This window comes from Lontra canadensis, unplaced genomic scaffold, assembly GCF_010015895.1.
Source record: "Lontra canadensis isolate GAN:19392208 unplaced genomic scaffold, GSC_riverotter_1.0 scaffold48, whole genome shotgun sequence".
Classification (NCBI taxonomy): Eukaryota; Metazoa; Chordata; class Mammalia; order Carnivora; family Mustelidae; genus Lontra; species Lontra canadensis.
The window spans coordinates 14,795,576-14,814,214 of NW_022631042.1; the positions used below are offsets into that span (position 1 = coordinate 14,795,576).

The window sequence follows — 18,639 nt, forward strand, 5'->3', positions numbered from 1 at the left end:
TTCAGCAAGGTTGCAGAACTCAAGAATGTCTCTCACATTGGCCAGGAAGCAAGGAGTAGAAGTTGTTCTTGAAGAACAGTCGTTCAGATAACAGTGCTAGACCTCAGAACTTAGTAAAAATTCTTCTCAAACTGGTAAATAGCTTCTTGTCTTTCATGAGAGAGTACTTTTTTAAAGGTTATAAAAAAGTTATAACAAACTTTTTTTTAAAAAGGTTATAACTATATATATGTACACATACATATATATATGACAGGTTATTATTAAGTAATAACAAGTGCACTTAATTGAGTGTCAAGCATTGCGCGTATTGATTCCTTCCCTGCAAGCATAAAGCACGGGTTATTCATCCCATTCTGCAGATGAGACAGAGGCTAGGGATGTTGAGTAACTTACTTGAGATTGTCCAGCTAAGAGCACACCAAGAGCATTAAGTCCGCCAGGTTTTCGAAGACTGGGCCTACATAACCTACATTGTGATTCAGGAATTAATTTTGTCCTCATTGAGCTGTTGCTTTGAATACAAATTGTAATCTTGGTTTCAATAATGAGCTTCCTGCTTAAAATCTGTATTTTGCTTATTCCTTACACTGATTTCTTCCTCCCCCTGATGGTCATTGCAGGTATGACATATATCTTACAGTTCTCTATATTGGAGCCCAGGTAAACAAAGTTTGTAACAGCAAGGATCAGCTTAGTGAGTGGAGAAGCCCAGAAATACTAGACAGGAAACCAGTTTTTCCGGTTGTATACTCAGTTTGCTTGTTAGTTTTAGGTCAGTGGCCATCCTTGCAGGGATCCAATTTCCCCAGCCTCAAATGAGAGGATTGACTGATATGCGTGGTGTCATATATACCTGTGAAAACTATAGGGATTTGCTTGTGAGTGTGCATTATTTACATTTATATAAATGGCACAACATTCCTGTCAATCCACATCTGTCCATCTGTCTGTCCCCCAGTTCACTGGTCCTCGGTGCTGCTCCTGGTACCACTGGCTGCAGTCACTGCAGTCATTCATCCACTGACAGTGACAGACATTCGTGTTGCTGCACAAACTGGCTGTCACCAGCAAGGCTGTCCCTGACAGCTCAGTGGCTCTGCATCCTGGGAATAAACATTTCCCCAGGAATCTGATCCCAGGATGGCTGGTCCCAGTAAATACACAGACACCTTCTCCATAAACATTGCCCATGCTCTGTAATCTGACAGTGAAGTTTTTACAGATCTGATGGCTCCCACGGAGCATCCCATTGTTTGAGGAGGTAATGGGCTCCTGTCTGATGATGAGGAAGCTGAGGGTCTCTGTTTGTACCTGGTGTCCATGAAGTGTCTCCCTCAGAGACGAGCTTCTCCGTGTGCTTCAGGTGCAGCAAAGTAGAGGCTAGCTCACAGAGGCTACAGTGTACAGCAGAGCCATGCTACCTACACTGTGGCCGGGCCCCCAATATCCTGCCTGTGAGCCCTGGAGTCAGTGCTCCTGTCGCTGTTTCTCAACCCCTCATCTGCAGAAAGGAAAATCAGTAGCTACCTCATAGTTTCACGAAGATTAAATAATGTAATACATGCAGAATGCTTAGGAGTGTGTTGGGCAAATGAAGATCATTAGTTATTACATTTACTATTAACAGTAATTAATTAATATTGTATATGAATAAAGATAAATAAATAATAACATTAACATTTAATTATTAAAATTAAGATTATACTGAATCATTTTTAATTAGTTGTGACTTGAAAGAGTTTAGTTTCTTAGATATCCTTTCTGAGTTTTAGTTGTTACAACTATCCTCAGCTTATTATCCAAACTTTGTCTAAAGCACTTTCATTAAATAGAGATCTCAATATTATTGTCACAAAGTCTGTGGACAACATACTTTTCATACTATGGAGTCCTGTTTAAGAAAATGTGTCCCTCTCCAGCACCATGAAAGCATTCTATCATTTCTTGTCATATTCATATTCGGATTTGAGTCCACGTTGATCCTGGCATTAGCATGTCTGGACTCCTGTGAACTCATCATCACTCAGTCTCTCCTTTATTTGCTCCTTGAATTTGTATATAGGATCCCTGCAGCAGATTCAAAACAAAGAACAGGTCGGTAGAGACTTTATCAGTTACTGGGTAGATGAAGAAGTGAGTTGTATTGATTTCATGTGGAATTCAATAAGAAACCCAAGTGGGCACTGGCGGAGAAGTGAACTGGTGAAGAACTCTGATGATATTCATTCCTGAGCAGCTTACATTGAGTACAGAGTTATAGAGGGAAAAAGAGTAATCCAATAAAAGATATTAAGAATATTCTTGCATAGATATTGGGCCTGTGATTGGTCTTTTCTATTGCATATGATCTAATAATTTATATGTCTGTAAATATAAAATGTCAGAAAAATAATGGCCAAAAATGTGGCTGGTATGAAAAGAAACTCCTGGTTATTAAAGTTGTCAGAATTTTAGTGATACATGGATGTTAGTAGTATATTGCACTTAGTGACAGGCTGTAAACCTAATGAGTATCAGAATGTAAAATGCTTCCTTCTCCAGTAACCTCACCATTTGCAGAGAGACTGTGTATGTGTGTGTGTGTGTGTGTGTGTGTGTGTGTGTGTGGTGATTTAATAACAAATACTGACTCTCCCGCTGTTTTAATACTTACAGAGCTTCACACCCAATGTCCCCTGACTCCCATTCTGTCAGTCAGGATACTGTTGGCTTCACTCTGGGCAGCTGTCATGTTACTAGGAATCCTAGTTGGGGAACAGAGGGACAAGGTGATGTAGGATGATCGTTGGGCTCCCCAACAACTGGGCGAGTCCCGCCTCTGCCTTTCAGGGTTCCCATCTGTGGGGAGACTGCTTTTGCATGGTGGATGTTGTGGGGGACGAAACTTAGTTTGCCAACACACTAGCCTGCTAGACGTTGGGAGGAGGGAGAGCACCAGGAGCCAGGGAGGGTTGGGGCACCACAGAGAAGCCCACATTGGCCTGGTGCGTGTTCAAGGGCTGGAGACAGAGTGATGTGGGCAGGAATCCAGCCTGGCAGAGCTTTTCCAAGCATTAGGAGCTTCTGGCTCAGACAGGAGTCTTTTGGGAACAGGTGGCTTCCCAATGTCAAATGTCTAGTTCAAATGGTGCTGGATTATGTGTCTGTCAGCTGACGACAGCTGTGACCAGTGCCTTTTACTCCCAAAGTGATCTTGTCACAGGTCCAGCCTCACATATGTTCTGTAGCATCACTGTCTATAATGGTGAAGCCTCATTTTCCAGTGTGAGCTCCTGAAAACTGCAGTTCTCTCTCCTGGTCATGACTGTCCTTCCAGCTTTTTCCTCAGGGGCTTTCGGCTGGGAGTTCCCCATCATCCCACTCCCTTCTTGCCTGGATGCTGATGTGGTTACTTGAGTTCAAAATGTCACCTCAACAGGTAGAAGAAGAACCAGTTAGTGTCACCCCAGGATAGGCTCCTGAGACAGATGGGACTGAGCTAGAAGGAAGACCCTGGAAGGGCTGATTTGAAGGGAGTTGCATTCTTCGGGGGTAGGAGTGTGGGGGTGTGTGTGAAGTGGGTCTCGGGTCTCCATTCTTCAGTGAGCCCAGAAGAAATCCAGAGCAGGTGGAGGACAAGGTGGGGAGAGAATGTGGCTCCTCTCTCCAGCTGTCAGGCCAGGCTTCCCTAGAAGACAGTGTGAGCCCTGGGGGAAAGGACATTCCAACACCTGAAACAGCCAGCACCTCTTTGTTCCTGGTGATCCCAGTCCTAGGACACTAAGCACTATGTGCATCTGAATGGCCCTGTCACTCAGGGAAAGAGATACGGAAACCAGTCAGGCTGAGCTGAGACAGCAACTCTAAGAGTCAGCGACCCTCCAGAGTCTCCTGTGGCTTCATGGGTGCTGTAAGCCTATGTTTGAAAGGCCCGCCTGCAGCCCCTCAGACTTGATGTGCCAGTGACAAAGCTTTCCACACCCTCTGTGTGTGCAGCATCATCAGTTTCATCTTCCAAACCTAATATTGGGTGAGCCCCTTCCCCCCCACTGCTTCTAAAGGGTGAACATTATCATTCCTCTAACTTTCTTCTCCTTCAAGGTGTTTTGGGTGTTCATGTTAATTTTAGTGTATGCTTGATAGCTTGCTTCCCAAATGCCTGCTGCACTGAATCTTTAATGAATTTGCTAAGAACTACCATCATGACAATATTGAGTCTTCTAAACCATAACATGGATCCTCTCTGGACTTATTTAGATATTCTTTAATTTTTCTTAATTTTATTAATTCATTTTATTAATTTTTCTTAGATTCTTAAATTTTCTTATATTTCTTAATATTCTTATTCTTAAATTTTATTAATTTTTCTGCAATATTTTGTAATTTTCCACATACAAGTTTCGCTCTTCTTTTCTTAAATTAATTCCTAAATGTTTTATTTCTTTTGGTTCTGTTGTAAATGGAATTGTTTCCTAAATTTCATTTTCAAGTGGTCAAGCCAGTATATAGAAATCCACCTGATATTTTGTACGTTGAATGTGTACCTTGTGACGATGCTGACCTTGTTCATGACTTCTACTTTTGGTTTTGTGTGCATGTAGATTCTATGGAATTCCCTACAAACAAGACCATGTCATCTGTGGATGAAGACATTTTGGCATTTCCTTTTCAATCTGCTAGAGATCTTCGTATTTTTTCTATTTGCACTCTTTAGAATCTGTATTACCATGTTGAACAGAAGTGTCAAGAGCAAACATCCCAGTCTGATTCCTGTTCTTTGGAGAAAAGTATTCAGTCCTTCAGCATTAAGTATGATGTCAGCTCTGGTTTTTCATAGATGCCCTTTATCAGGTTGAAGATGTTCCTCTGTGTTGAGACTGTTTCTTCTGCCAATGGAACTATTCTCTTAAAGCACTCTAGTGAATATTTCATTTCAGGTTACAACTTTTCTATTCTAGATTTTATTTCTTTTAAATATATGTTTGTTTTCTAACTTTGGTATACTTCTTACAATATGCATTTTTGCCTTTTTGTATTTATTTCATTTATTTGTTTATTTTTGGCTCCCATCCACCACCAGCAGGTCCAGGAAGTCACAGTCACCAAGGTCCAGGTAGAGCCGCAGCGCGCACCTGGGGCTGGTGCACAGGCTGAAGCTGAGCTCTCCGCTGCTTGCCATGCCTGCCCAGCGCGCATAGCAAGCCCAGGGCCCAGGGCCACCGCCCAACTGCAGGCCGCCAACGCCAGCCTCCAACGCCAACACCCGCAGCAGCAATGGCGGCGACGGCGACAGCGACGACGGCCGCCACAGGCTCCGCGCCCAGATGCGGCTCAGGCTTCATAGCTAAGGGGGCAGGGGGCGGGCAGGGGCCGGGCGTCACCCGCGCGTCCACCGCGCGGAGCAGGGCTCCCCCGCTGGCTCACAGTACCATGGGCCCGGCTGCGGGGCAAGGCGCAGAGGCCCAGGTACTGGCTACCAGGGACTGGGGCAGCGGTGGCAAAGGCGCCCCTCCCTCGCTGTAGGCTCCAAGGAAGGATGCTGGAGGGATGCCTTAGCAGCCACCAAGAACAAAGGTGTGATCCTCTTGAGTATTTTAAACGTGTTTTTGAACATGAACTTGTTATAGCTACTTCGAAGTAACTGCACACCTCAAAGAGTTTGTATTGAGTGGTAGGGATTATTACCCTCTAACAATAGTCACAGTTTGGTGATTCTTGACTGTCTTATTATTTTTTATTGAAAAATATTTTGTTAAAAATATATTGTGGCAACTTGAGATTGTGACCTTTCTCCAAAAGGTTGCTTTCATTGCTGTTTGCATGCTGAGAAAGTTGCCTGGACTTAATCTGTGATAGTCTATCTCCCGCGGTATATGGCTGCTCATGACTCTCCTGTTTTCTTTCTTAGTTATTTTAGTTTTCTGCCTAGCTTCCTGAGAATCACCCTGTGTCTACATAGCTTCATGGTTGCCAAGATTACTTAGGGATGTGTCCCAGCAACTTAAGACTTCGCTTCTGCCAAATGGTTTTGTTGTAGGTCTTGGGTAGCACATTCCTATTTTACACAATTAGCACATAGATTGTACGTGCTAAAGCGTACGTCTTCTCAGCTATACTTTTTCTGAGTCTTTTCATGGCTCCTCTGCATATGACGATCACCTCAGTGTCAACCAGACGTGTGTGGCTGAGTTGGGCTTTTTTGAGTCCCTGCTAAGCACGCACCCAGCTTCAGCTGAGCACATGCTTGCTGCAGTCATGACCACAACCACAGACCAGCAGAGCCCCTGGCCTTCCTGCTTGCACACCACACAGCTTGTCAGCTCACCTTCACATCGCTGCCATCCCAGATTAACCCAGCTCCTTACACTGTGTGACTTTGGAACCCATTCACAAGGCTTCTCCTATCTGGGAGGAAACTTCTGGCTGACGATGCTCGGTGTGGGAGCTGGGGGAAGAACAGGAGCAACGCAGAGGAGTGCACCGCTGTCGTTCCTGAATTCTATAGGATTTCAGATATAAACCATTCTCAGACAATTGTGCAAATTGGACATTTCCCAACCACCGAAATAGTCACTTTTGTTGCACTAGTCTAGTTTTATTTTTAGCATTCATAGGTAAATTTGTTGACCATAAAGAGGACCTTGCTAACATTCACTTTTAAATTATGTAAACTATACGTATTATTATGTTTTAGTAATAATTTATTTAGAACTCCCAAATAATCCCAAGACATGTCAGCTCCATGAGGCTCAAATGCCATTATCTTGACAGGTGGGCAGTGAGCCTAGAAACAGGAAGACGTGGTGTGGCCATCTCCTCATACTCGTTTCCAGGTGAGAAGGCATGTAATCTGCCCCAGTGTCTCTACAGCAGTTTAATAGGCTGGAAAGTGAAGCCTCCCAACAGCGATGCCTTGTCTGTGTATTTTACCACTAACTTCTCCTGAACTTTCTAACACTTATGAAGTTAAGATGTGGAACACATCTTTTCTTAAGGTTCTCTGGTATTTATTCACCTGTACCAGATAGTTTCTTGGCTATAATGTAGCAGACATTCTCAGGAGAAGAAAATATCTTACTTGAGGTATATTATCTGAGAGGATTAAAGCAACTGTGAGGCAGGCTGCTTCCTTCGTGTGAGAGTCGGCTCTATCCCTCACCTGCTACCCTGGTCTTCCCGTAGCTACTTTTTTTATGTCCCTTCCCTGTTCGTGACAGTGACACAGGCTTTTAAAAAAATGTGCATAGAACAAGATCATAGAACCTGTGAACTCTGTGACACATCAGTGTGGACAGTTTGTCTCTTTCTCATTTTGTGTCTGTATGTTCACATAATTGTGGTCATATCACCGATATTATTCATATGTTGTTTTAAATTCTAATGTAAAAGTAATAAAGTCATTTTGCTGAAGCAATTTTGGAAGATCCAGAAATGATTGAAATCACCTGGGTATTTCCTTCTCTTTCTGATTTGCAAACACACACACACACACACACACACACACACACACATGTATATGTTTTTATTTTTATAAGTATGGTCTTATGGGATATACAGGTTTTTCATTACATATTTGCTTTTGCTTGATAGCATGAGTATTTACCAAATTGTTGCCTAATACATAAATATAAATTTTAGTGCAAAATATTTCATGGAAATATAATAATTATTTAACTTTTCTTCTATTCGTGGACATTTAGACTTTTTCTGGTTTTAGAGAAAAATATGCATGAAGGAAAACAGGTATTATTTTGTCAGAGCTATTTCATGAATAAAAAATTGCTGGATGTAATGACACAAATGTGTGCATTTGTGCAGGTCAGGTAAGCTCCATCTGTGCTGTTCTGAGAATAGACCAAATGACAGAAGTGCCACCAGGAGGGGTGTGGGAGTCTGAGGATTAACCAGAAAGAGTTTTGTAAGGTGGAGAAAGGGGCTAGGAGGGTATGTACATTCTGGCGTTGGGACCCAAATCTCCAGAATTCGGTGGTGTGGTCACATAATATCCTGTGTCAGGTGGGGAGTCACATATACACCAGGTCCATTGATTATGTCTAAGCAAGAGGTGAATTTACAATGTACCCTGAGAAAGAGCTCTCTCCCACATATACTGGGCTGAAGGAGTAACATGGGCCCATGCTCACAGAAGCCAAAGCTCACACTGAAGTTGGTTCTCTGTATAGAACAAGAGGAGTGAAATCTATGTCACAATATGCTTTGTGAAGTCAGAGTATAAAAGCCAAAGCAGTGATGTCTGCAGTAGAGTTTTGTTTCCCAAGGCCTGAATAGATTGAATCCTGGGATTGGGCACAATCTCTGTTCCATGCTTGGGTGGCATGTGGGTGTGGACACTTACTTTTTATGTTCACATCACTGAACAGCCCTCCTCTGCTCCACACCCTCCCAAACACACTTATCTGTTGTGCAAGTCTTCTACTAAGTCTTCTACTAAGTCTTCTATTAAGCATTGCTCAGCCTGGCTCTGCAGTCACTTGTCCCTGTAGGGGACTGGCATGACTCAGTCTGTGAAATTCAGTGACACAGTTGAACTCAGAGCCTCTGTACGTCCATGTGTTCACGTGAGGAAAGAAGAACCTGTTGTTGTGTCGTCTACAGTCAATCTGTGATAGTAACCTCGTGGGCATGGGTCTCATGCCACCCTGCCTACACGGACAAAATGAGACCAAAAGTCTGAGCCTCAGTAAATCTCCTGCCATGGAAAAGCACAGATCCTGGTGGAATGTCGGGGATCACCTAGTGCTACAAGCAATCTCTGCTGTTTCCTTCAGGACAGTGTCATCGGAGTGGACTGAGTGTGCAGCAACTCAACAGCCCTGGACATACAATCCTAACTCACATAGCAGCTATAGGAAGGAACTTGGTATAAATAGAGGGACCCTCACCCATAGCCAAAGAGTATATTTGCGAGCAGAAGCATGTGTGCAGATGGATATTTTCTTTCCATTAGCTGTGGCCTTTTGGAAAGGAGCAAAGTTGGCTGTGGTTTAACTGTTCTTATTTCATCTTTCAACATCAGAGCCAGTGGTTGCAGAGCCCCAACCAGCAGGGGCCAGTTTGACTTCAAGCACTTCCAGGAATCAACCACAGTTGAAGGAGTACATAGCGTCCTCCTTCCACCCACACTGTTTCCAGGACCACCACCCTCCCCCTCTTTGCACCTCCCAGTCCAGGGCAGCCCATGTCCAGTTGGGGAAGGAAAGTGCTAGAGAGTTGGAAGCCACAGGACACAGCACCTAGGACCCCCAGCAGTGACATTAGCCCACACGGCTTAAGTAATTTGCTAGTTTCCTCTCTGTGCCTCCATGCTTTCCACATGCAGAAATAGTTCTACATGTCTGAGTAAGGGCCCACACATTTGTCCTAAGAGGTCTGAAGAAATTTTTGACAAGGAGTAAATCAAAATTAAATTTCCTCTTTTTGTATCTTGTGGGCTTTATGTTGTTTCCACATGGGAAACTCTACTTGGTTTCCAAAAGAACCTGTTTCACAAGAACTGAATCTGATTGTAAATAAAGAAAAAATCCTTCCCAATTTTAAATGAGATATTGTTTAAATTCTAATATATTGAAGTTTCTACATTAAATGGATTTGTTAACAAAAATAGAAAAATAAACAATCACTACCTTTTTCACCACTTACACACGGAATATTTTGATTTACATCCATGTGTGTAGAAATATACATACACACATTAATGAGTGCCCTAATTGTTAGTGTGTGTACATGTGTACATGTGTTTCTCTTATTTCTAACGTAGAGCTGCCAACAGTAGAGGCTAATGTTGTTGAGCACTCAAAGGTACCCAGGAAAGTTAACTCATTTTAGCCATGCAACTCCAAGAGATGGGTCACTTTAACTCTATTTGACAAATGAAAAAACTATGTCAGAGAGTTCAAATAGCTATAGAACCAAGATTTAAGCCCAAGCATATGGAGTTCAGAAGTCGAGCACTTAACCGCTTCACCATTTTACCTTTTCAGTGTTAGTGCAGCTCTCTTGGGGTTCTTGTGACATCAGGAAACATGGTGCCTGTGACACACTGGAACAGGTCTGAGCACAGCCACCAGTCATGCAACATGTTATAGTGTCACCACCAGAGTGTATTAAACCAAATGAGTCTGAATCTGCTAAACTTTGCAGGAGAAATAACCTGGAAACCTTCATTGTCTGTGGATCACCTAGGATCAGTGCCCCAAAGAAAGCTTCATAAGGACTATCTCAGAGAAAGAATTAGAAATGTGGAATTGACCATTATTACAAGTGATGCTGAATTGGAAGACTCAGTTGTCATGCTGTCCTTTACTTTGGACTCTCAGTTAGCACCAAATAAATTACACTGAGGCCAAAGAAGACTTTTGATTGCTTTTATTATGCCTATTATGAAAAACACACAAATGTCAGGTAACAGGCATGTTGGCTTCCAGGCATATAAAATAAAGGCTTCAAGGCAGTTATCTGGTTGAAGAGTTCAAGGAATGCAGTTGTAAGGTGTATGGTGGCTGTACCCAGAGGCATGGGGACTGGGTGGCTGGGAGCTGGTGGATAACAATGAAGGGGTGGTGCAGAAGACTCTGTGGATGCCCCCTGGCCTGGCCCCTGAGTCATGGCAGAATTTGTTCTAGCTGCAGAGTGAAAGCTTCTGTTTGCCCAGGGGTTTGTAAGCCTGTTCTCGGATAATGACACAAGAAAAAAGACACATGTGAACTGAAATAACCCAATCTCAGAAAGAAGTCTCACTAGATCCTCAACAGACACTTTTAGGGACACTAGTCTATGGCAAGAAGTGACACCTTGTGCCACCATGTGTTAGGAACTCTTCCCACTGCCACTGAGTGCTGGTCTCCCAAGCAGACAGATGACGATGATGACGGAGTAGACCAGGCTCTTCAGGAGGAGGAGAACATAGGTATAGTAGGCAGATGTGTTCCCAAGTTGCAGCCACAGGGTGTCTAAAAGGAGCATTTCCTTAATTTCACGTGTTGTTTTGAAAGGCTAGGACTTATTAATGGGTGAAGGGTGACTGAATACACTTCTGATGACTTAGGTTAAAGTGACACACTCACACCAGCACAACTGCAGAATAAACACCTACAACACCAACTCCATCACCGCCGTCCCCAAGACAACTCAGAACACAGTTTGCTGGTCAAGTCACTCAAACACCTGTGAAATTCACCTAGAACTTTGCTAAGTAGTAAAAAGTAAGGCTGTGTTTATAACGAATGAATCCAATGGGAAAACGGCATTGGTGATAGATAGCTTTTAACATTCCTTCTTCCCTACCATGTTTCGAAGTAAGAATAAGAGGCAATATAAGTTCTGTAGAAATTTCATTGATAGCAATTAGTTTAAAACAGATACTATATCTGGCCTTTGTAACACATCAAAATTGTGTTTGGATCTTATAAATCTGACTCATGAAAAAAGAAAGAATAGGAGACAATACCACTAAGTACAAACTAGCTGTTACTTATTTTGGCAACTTTGTATGCAAAGCTTAAACCTTATTTAATTTTTTAATAATCTATGAGATTATTATTATTTTCACTCCCATTTTTACAAATAAACTGAAGACAGAGATAGAAGGGCTGAATCATGCAACTAGTAAGTACCAGAAGCCAGATTTCAATCCCAGCAATACTTCATTTAAGAACACTTTCTACGCTCTCTGTAATTCTGCATATTCACATGCAAAAAATAACAAAGACATCAAAATGATTAAGCAAAACTATAAATTAGGATGATGATAATGAAGATGGTGATGATGACGGTTAGAGTCCACAATTCCCTTGATACTGGACATGGAGGGTGGATCAGCAGAGCTAGAACCAATGTTCTTCATCATTACCTCTGTTCATATGTGGGGAGAAAATGCCAGGAACTAGTACTTATGATGTAGCAGCTAAGTGAGATACCTATGCTGGACATTTCACATATATGAATGAGTTAAGTGTTATTTGTGTCATTTTTGGTGTGTTCAGAAAATGTAAATATTTTAGCCATAGTCATGCAACTGATAATTAAAAGAGTGGAGTTTAAGTCCACTCTGTGGCACCAGAAGGCCTGCGCTCACACCCTTCCCCATGTGTACACCTGTCTCAGGATCTCGGCTTTGGGGATTAGAGCAAGAATAAAAACTAAGATAGTATATGAACTCTTGATTCAGATGGTCTGGGATGAAGCCCTAGATCTTGCTGTGTGGTATGGAGACAAATAAATTTAGCTCATTGCCCTCCTGTGTAAAATGGGAATAAAATCCTTCCAGTGAGTATTAGGAGAATTACACAAAATGCACTTACAGTGCAGCACACCTTCTGTATGAGAAGCTCCCAGTGTCAGTTCATGTTATTAACTACCAGCAAGAACAATTTTTTTTAAAATCTAGAAGCAATCTGAAAAAAAAAAAATTCTAAAAGCAATTGATATCCTGTTTTCCTCAGTCAGTAGTAACAAAGGTCACAGAAGTGAATGAATTCCATTGTTGAAAGAATTCAGAGCACATCACTGCACCCCTAATTTATAGTCCTCTCAAACCCAAAGCAGCATTTACTGTGTGATGATGATTCCTGAGAGATGATGGATTGTCTTAAAATATCACTCAGTCTATTGTTCAAGATCCAGCCATTCTGAGGTTTTTCCTGAAGCCAGGGAAGTTCAATGGCGATGTTGATGAGGAGGAAAAAATGCTACAGCAGAACATAAAGGCAAACATAGACAAAATCTTACCATTTTCATCATTCAGAAAAGATTTTGTGGAGTTAATAGCAGCAAGCTCCGAAAGAAATGAGTGCAAGTATTATTCAATTGTTCAAATCCATTATTTGATGTATGTCTGTGTTGTGGATAGATAGATGATAGATATTTAGATGATAGATAGATAGATGATAGATAGATAAATATATGATAGATAACAATTAGTAAGCAGAGAGGAGAGCCTTTACTAATATGAGCCCCGCAATTCCAGAATTGATTGTTCTGAGTCTGTGTAATTCAGTAAATCAATTCAAAATTGTATTTCTGTACATGAAGATGTTGAACTTCATGAATTATGCATTTCTTTCTTTTTTTTTCCCCATAGCTGGAGTGTAAATGCCTAAGACTATCTATCTATCTATCTATCTATTATATTTTATTTCTTTTCAGCGAAACAGAATTCATTGTTTTTGCACCACACCCCGTACTCCATGCAATCCGTGCCCTCCTTAATACCCACCACCTGGCTACCCCAACCTCCCATCCCCTGCCCCTTCAAAACCCTCAGATTGTTTTTCAGAGTCCATAGTCTCTCATGGTTCACCTCCCCTTCCAATTTCCCCCAACTCCCTTCTCCTCTCTAACTCCCCTTGTCTTCCATGCTATTTGTTATGCTCCACAAATAAGTGAAACCATATGATAATTGACTCTCTCTGCTTGACTTATTTCACTCAGCATAATCTCTTCCAGTCCTGTCCATGTTGCTACAAAAGTTGGGTATTCATCCTTTCTGATGGAGGCATAATACTCCATAGTGTATATGGACCACATCTTCCTTATCCATTCGTCCGTTGAAGGGCATCTTGGTTCTTTCCACAGTTTGGCGACCGTGGCCATAGCTGCTATGAACATTGGGGTACAGATGGCCCTTCTTTTCACCACATCTGTATCTTTGGGGTAAATACCCAGTAGTGCAATGGCAGGGTCATAGGGAAGCTCTATTTTTCATTTCTTGAGGAATCTCCACACTGTTCTCCAAAGTGGCTGCACCAACTTGCATTCCCACCAACAGTGTAAGAGGGTTCCCCTTTCTCCACATCCCCTCCAACACATGTTGTTTCCTGTCTTGCTAATTTTGGCCATTCTAACTAGTGTAAGTTGGGTCTCAATGTGGTTTTAATTTGAATCTCCCTGATGGCTAGTGATGATGAACATTTTTTCATGTGTCTGATAGCCATTTGTATGTCTTCATTGGAGAAGTGTCTGTTCATGTATTCTGCCCATTTTTTGACATGATTATCTGTTTTGTGTGTATTGAGTATTAAGAAGTTCTTTGTAGATCCTGGATATCAACCTTTTTCTGTACTGTCATTTGTGAATATCTTCTCCCATTCTGTGGGTTGCCTCTTTGTTTTGTTGACTGTTTCCTTTGCTCTGCAGAAGCTTTTGATCTTGATGAAGTCCCAAAAGTTCATTTTCATTTTTGTTTCCTTTGACTTTGGAGATACATCTTGAAAGAACTTGCTGTGGTTGGTATCGAAGAGGTTACTGCCTATGTTCTCCTCTAGGATTCTGATGGATTCCTGTCTCATGTTGAGGTCTTTTATCCATTTCAAGTTTATCTTTGTGTACGGTGTAAGAGAATGGTCAAGCTTTATTCTTCTCCTCTAGGATTCTGATGGATTCCAGTCTCACATTGCCTAAGACTATCTTGTTTTCCTTCTCTGCTCATAGCTTCTAGCACAATGCCTACTGCAAAGTAGGTGTCGTATGAAAACGTGTTGAATGGAAAAATAACCAGAAACTGGTTGCTGTACAGTCCTCGGCACTCACTGCTGACATGAAGTGCTGTTACCAAGATGAATCCATCCAACCCTAGAATCACAGCAGAAACTTACATGTTGGAAGTCTGGTTTAGGTCAGTTTCCCATCGAAGCAAAAGAAAGCAGTCCTACCTTTCAAATCACATAAGCTTCAGTATCCCCAGATACCGCACATGATTTTCTGGAGTGGTGGTATTTGCAGACATGACAACAATATGAATGAAAGCTTATACCTATTAAATGATTATTACTGTGCCAGACACTGTAAGGTTCACATGTATTACATCATCTGATCCACCAGTTACACTCATATAAGCTGAATTTGGAGGAGTCCATCTTACCCAGAAGGAAATAAGATTTAAAGAGTCTATGTACCTTGTAAAATCATAGCAGTGATTGTTAGAGCCAGCCCTCAACGGATGGTTGTGAGCATTTAGATGAGTGAGAGCATGTGAAAAGCACCTTGTAAAACACCCCATAGAAATCTAACATAATTCCCCATTCTGCACTGTCAAACACCATCTATTCCAGATATCTTAGTCTTTCATCTTAGCCAATGACCTTCATTACAGATACTCATTTTTAAAAATATTTTATTTATTTATTTGAGAGGGAGATAGCATGAACAGGGAAAAGAGACAAAGGTAGAGAGAGAAGCAGACTCCCCACTAAACAGAGAGCCCAGGGGCACCCGGGCGGCTTAGTTGGTTAAGTGGCGTTCTTTGGCTCAGATCATGATCCTGGGTCCTGGGATCCAGCCACCCTTCAGGTTTCTTGCTCAGTGGGGATCCTGCTTCTCCCTCTCCCTCTGTTTGCCTGTAGCTCCCCCTACTTATGCCCTCTCTCTCTCTGTCAAACAAATAAATAAATTATTAAAAATATAAAAAAATACACAGGGGCCCCAATGCAAGGCTCAATCCCATGACCCTGGGATCAAGACCTGAGCCAAAGGCAGGTGCTTAACCAACTGAGCCACCCATTCACCCCTGAATGTGAAATTGTTTGTAGGGATAGAATGAAGACCAAGTCACATTTATAGCCATCTTAACACACACGAAAAAGGAGTTGTATTTACCTATAGTGTAAAAGACAAAACAAAACACTACATGTGTTTTGTTTTGTCTTTTACAAGCACCCAACATACATACAAAGACAAAAATCAGTAAAATGATAATTGACCACAGGATGCAGGAAGAGAGAGTTGCAAGGCTCTTTTAGTTTATCCTTTTTCTGATCTATTTATCTTTGTCCACAGAGATATGGTTACGGTGTGCAATTTTATATACTCCACAAAATCTTATTTTGGTGTGCTCTTGAAGAAATCGGTTTGAGATATAACATTTGAGTAAATCTCAAGAAGGAAAATGTTACTATAATTATGTTAATTATAATTATAATTACTATAATTGTTAGATGATTATATTATAGATAATTACTATATATAATATACAGTATACAAAATACTATATACATTTATAGATAATTACTATAATTGTTAGATGTTAGATGTTAAAATATCCTCAAGAACTAACTTTATAGGGCCTTAAAGATCTCCCTTTGTTCCATACAGTGACTTTATTGATCATATTTATATGTGAAATTAATATAACACTGTATGTTTACTAACTGAAAGTAACATATAACTTTAGAAAAGATAAATGAAAATCCTTATCATCATGTATTATTTGACATAAAGACAGTAAAATAACAAGTTTCATATAAAACCTGTATGTGGGATCTAGGTGCTCTTTCTCAAGGCTGATCAAAACTGAGAACAAGATGAGTTTTATCTCTTGAGAATCACTTCATCATTCTGTGCTTTCATGTATCTATATACATATATACAAGTTTTTATAAAAAACAAAAACAGGGATGCCTGGGGGCCTCAGTCAGTTGGGCTTCTGCCTTTGGCTCAGGTCATGATATCTGGGTCCTGGGATCTAGCACCACATCAGGCTCCCTGCTCAGCAGGAAATCTGCTTCTCTCTCTCTTTCTCTCTCAAATAAATAAATAAAATCTTAAAAAAATAGAAAATTCTATGAACCAAGATTAGAAATCTGCTATAGAATTGCATTAACAGAAATGCCTTCATTAGCTTTGTTGCTATGAGAAGAACTTGGAGACATTCCTTTCAGAAATGCTAAGTAAACACATCATATACACAGGAACTTCTCCCTTACCATAATTCTCACCATGAATCCTTACTATACTTTTTACTTTTCTCTGCACACTAGAGAAATCAAAACCTACAGGATACTTCAGCCAAGGGGTTACATTAAGTTTATGACTTGCTCATTTGCTTCCTTTCTGTTAGCTGTAGAAATTAAAAAATTAGGGCTGAATTATAATCTTATTTAAGTTAGTTTTAGGAAAATATATAAATAAATACAATGAATATAGGAATAAATTCACCCATGTAGTGTTTTCAACAAGCATTTTCATTGGCATAATATCATTTGATCTTCATCATAGGTCAGGTAAAAGTAAATGTTTAACACGAATTTGGTCATTGGAAAAATGAGGAATCTGGGAAATAACAAAAATTCAAAACTGGATAATTTTAATGATTTAATTGGCTGTATTTACAAACCTATTCATGAGTCAGGTATCATCCTATCTAGGAAGTAGAGAGGAGCTTCAAAGGCCAATAGGAAAGAGGGTTTTCAAGATAGGGAGTGAAAACGAAATTATCACCAAGGAAACCATTGGCTTAAGCAAGGTCATCCTCCTATGGGGAATGGAGAGGGACAATCAGTAAACTTCCGAGAGCTGACCAGGAAGTTCCCATGTCCACTCATTAAAGGCTGCATTTCTGGGTGTTGACTCTGCAGTTGGGTGGGTATGAAGACTTTAATGACTTGTGGCCTTAAGCTAACTGAGTATATTTTGAGCCTGTGGTTTTCCTTTTTAACAACTCTGCCTTTTGATCAGACTCTCAGCTGAACTGAGGGATGGGTTCTAAATTAAAGGCATTAACACCACTCTCAGCAACTGCTCTGACATTCTCACAGTAATTGTTCCTCTGGGTGATAGTAACAGGTCTTAACCTTTTTACTTAACCCTTCCGATAGTCATAGGTTTCAACTTCAGTTTTACAATTTTTGAGTTGGTCATTCTCTTCATTCTTTATAATGTTCCAGTTGTACATCATTTGCTTGGAGATTAATGGCTTTGAATTAGCATGTAAAGCTTTTGAGAGGACATAACACACCAGGCAGATTATTATAATGCCTCTAAACAGGATAATTCCTCATGTTTGTCATAGTCCCCAAGACGCGAAGCAATTAAAATCAAATAAGTAAGAAAGACACTGTTAAACGAGTAACTTTGTTAAGCCACATGGCTTGCACCATGATCTGATGTTATTGGGTTTTAATTTTCCCAATAGTGTTCAACTTGGTATAGAACATGGTGTTGCCTACAGCAAAGATCCATCTTGCTCAGCCGAGTCATAATCAAGGGTATTTTACTTTCAAGAACTGTTTTGGTCAGCGTCGAAGGGTTTTACTAGTTTGTTTGTTTGTTTTTTTGTTTTTTAGGGGAGGCTAGCCCTTTCCTAAAGGAGGGCTTCTGCAACAACTTCAAGAATGAAGGGAAAGGTCTTGATTGTACTTCTTTATAATTATCCCTCACCGTGGAAGTAGGGCTAGCCAAAGGAGTGAATCCCGGTGGCTTCTTGGTAATTCTTAACTAACTCCCAATAGAACTTTATGGTAATCAACCAATGAGATGTCTTATTGACCTTGAGAAAAATTAGGATTTTTTTAGGGTTATATTTTCTGCTAGGTAGCTCTGATTCCAGAGATTAGGCCTCTTGGCATTGACCTGGGAGATACAGGCCATTGACAGAGTAAAGGAAAAGAAAAGAGGGAGAAAGGATTTCATATTTAAAGTGTGAAGCTTTGAACCCCCGTCTAGATGAAAGCAGTCTATTTGGATGTCAGCTACTTCTCTTTCCTTCAGTTTGATTCAGAAACCCCAGTGTCTGGGCAGGACTAGGTGTCAGGTGGAGACTTCTGTAGCTATGGAATGTGTACAAGGTTCAACTATTAGTTTTACAGCAGGAACGCTTGGTAATGTCCCCCTTCTACTGGAAATGTCCAGGGCTATCTTGCTTTG

General features: G+C 41.0%; 1 gene segment (V, D, J or C); it reads right to left on the minus strand.

Moving 5' to 3' along the window:
• Window positions 1–10,697: 10,697 nt before the first annotated feature.
• Window positions 10,698–18,639, minus strand: part of LOC116876953 — a 55,098-nt gene continuing 47,156 nt past the window's right edge. Inside the window, 2 exon segments of the C gene segment in view lie at window positions 10,698–10,952; window positions 12,730–12,777. Coding sequence covers window positions 10,810–10,952; window positions 12,730–12,777 — 191 coding nt within the window.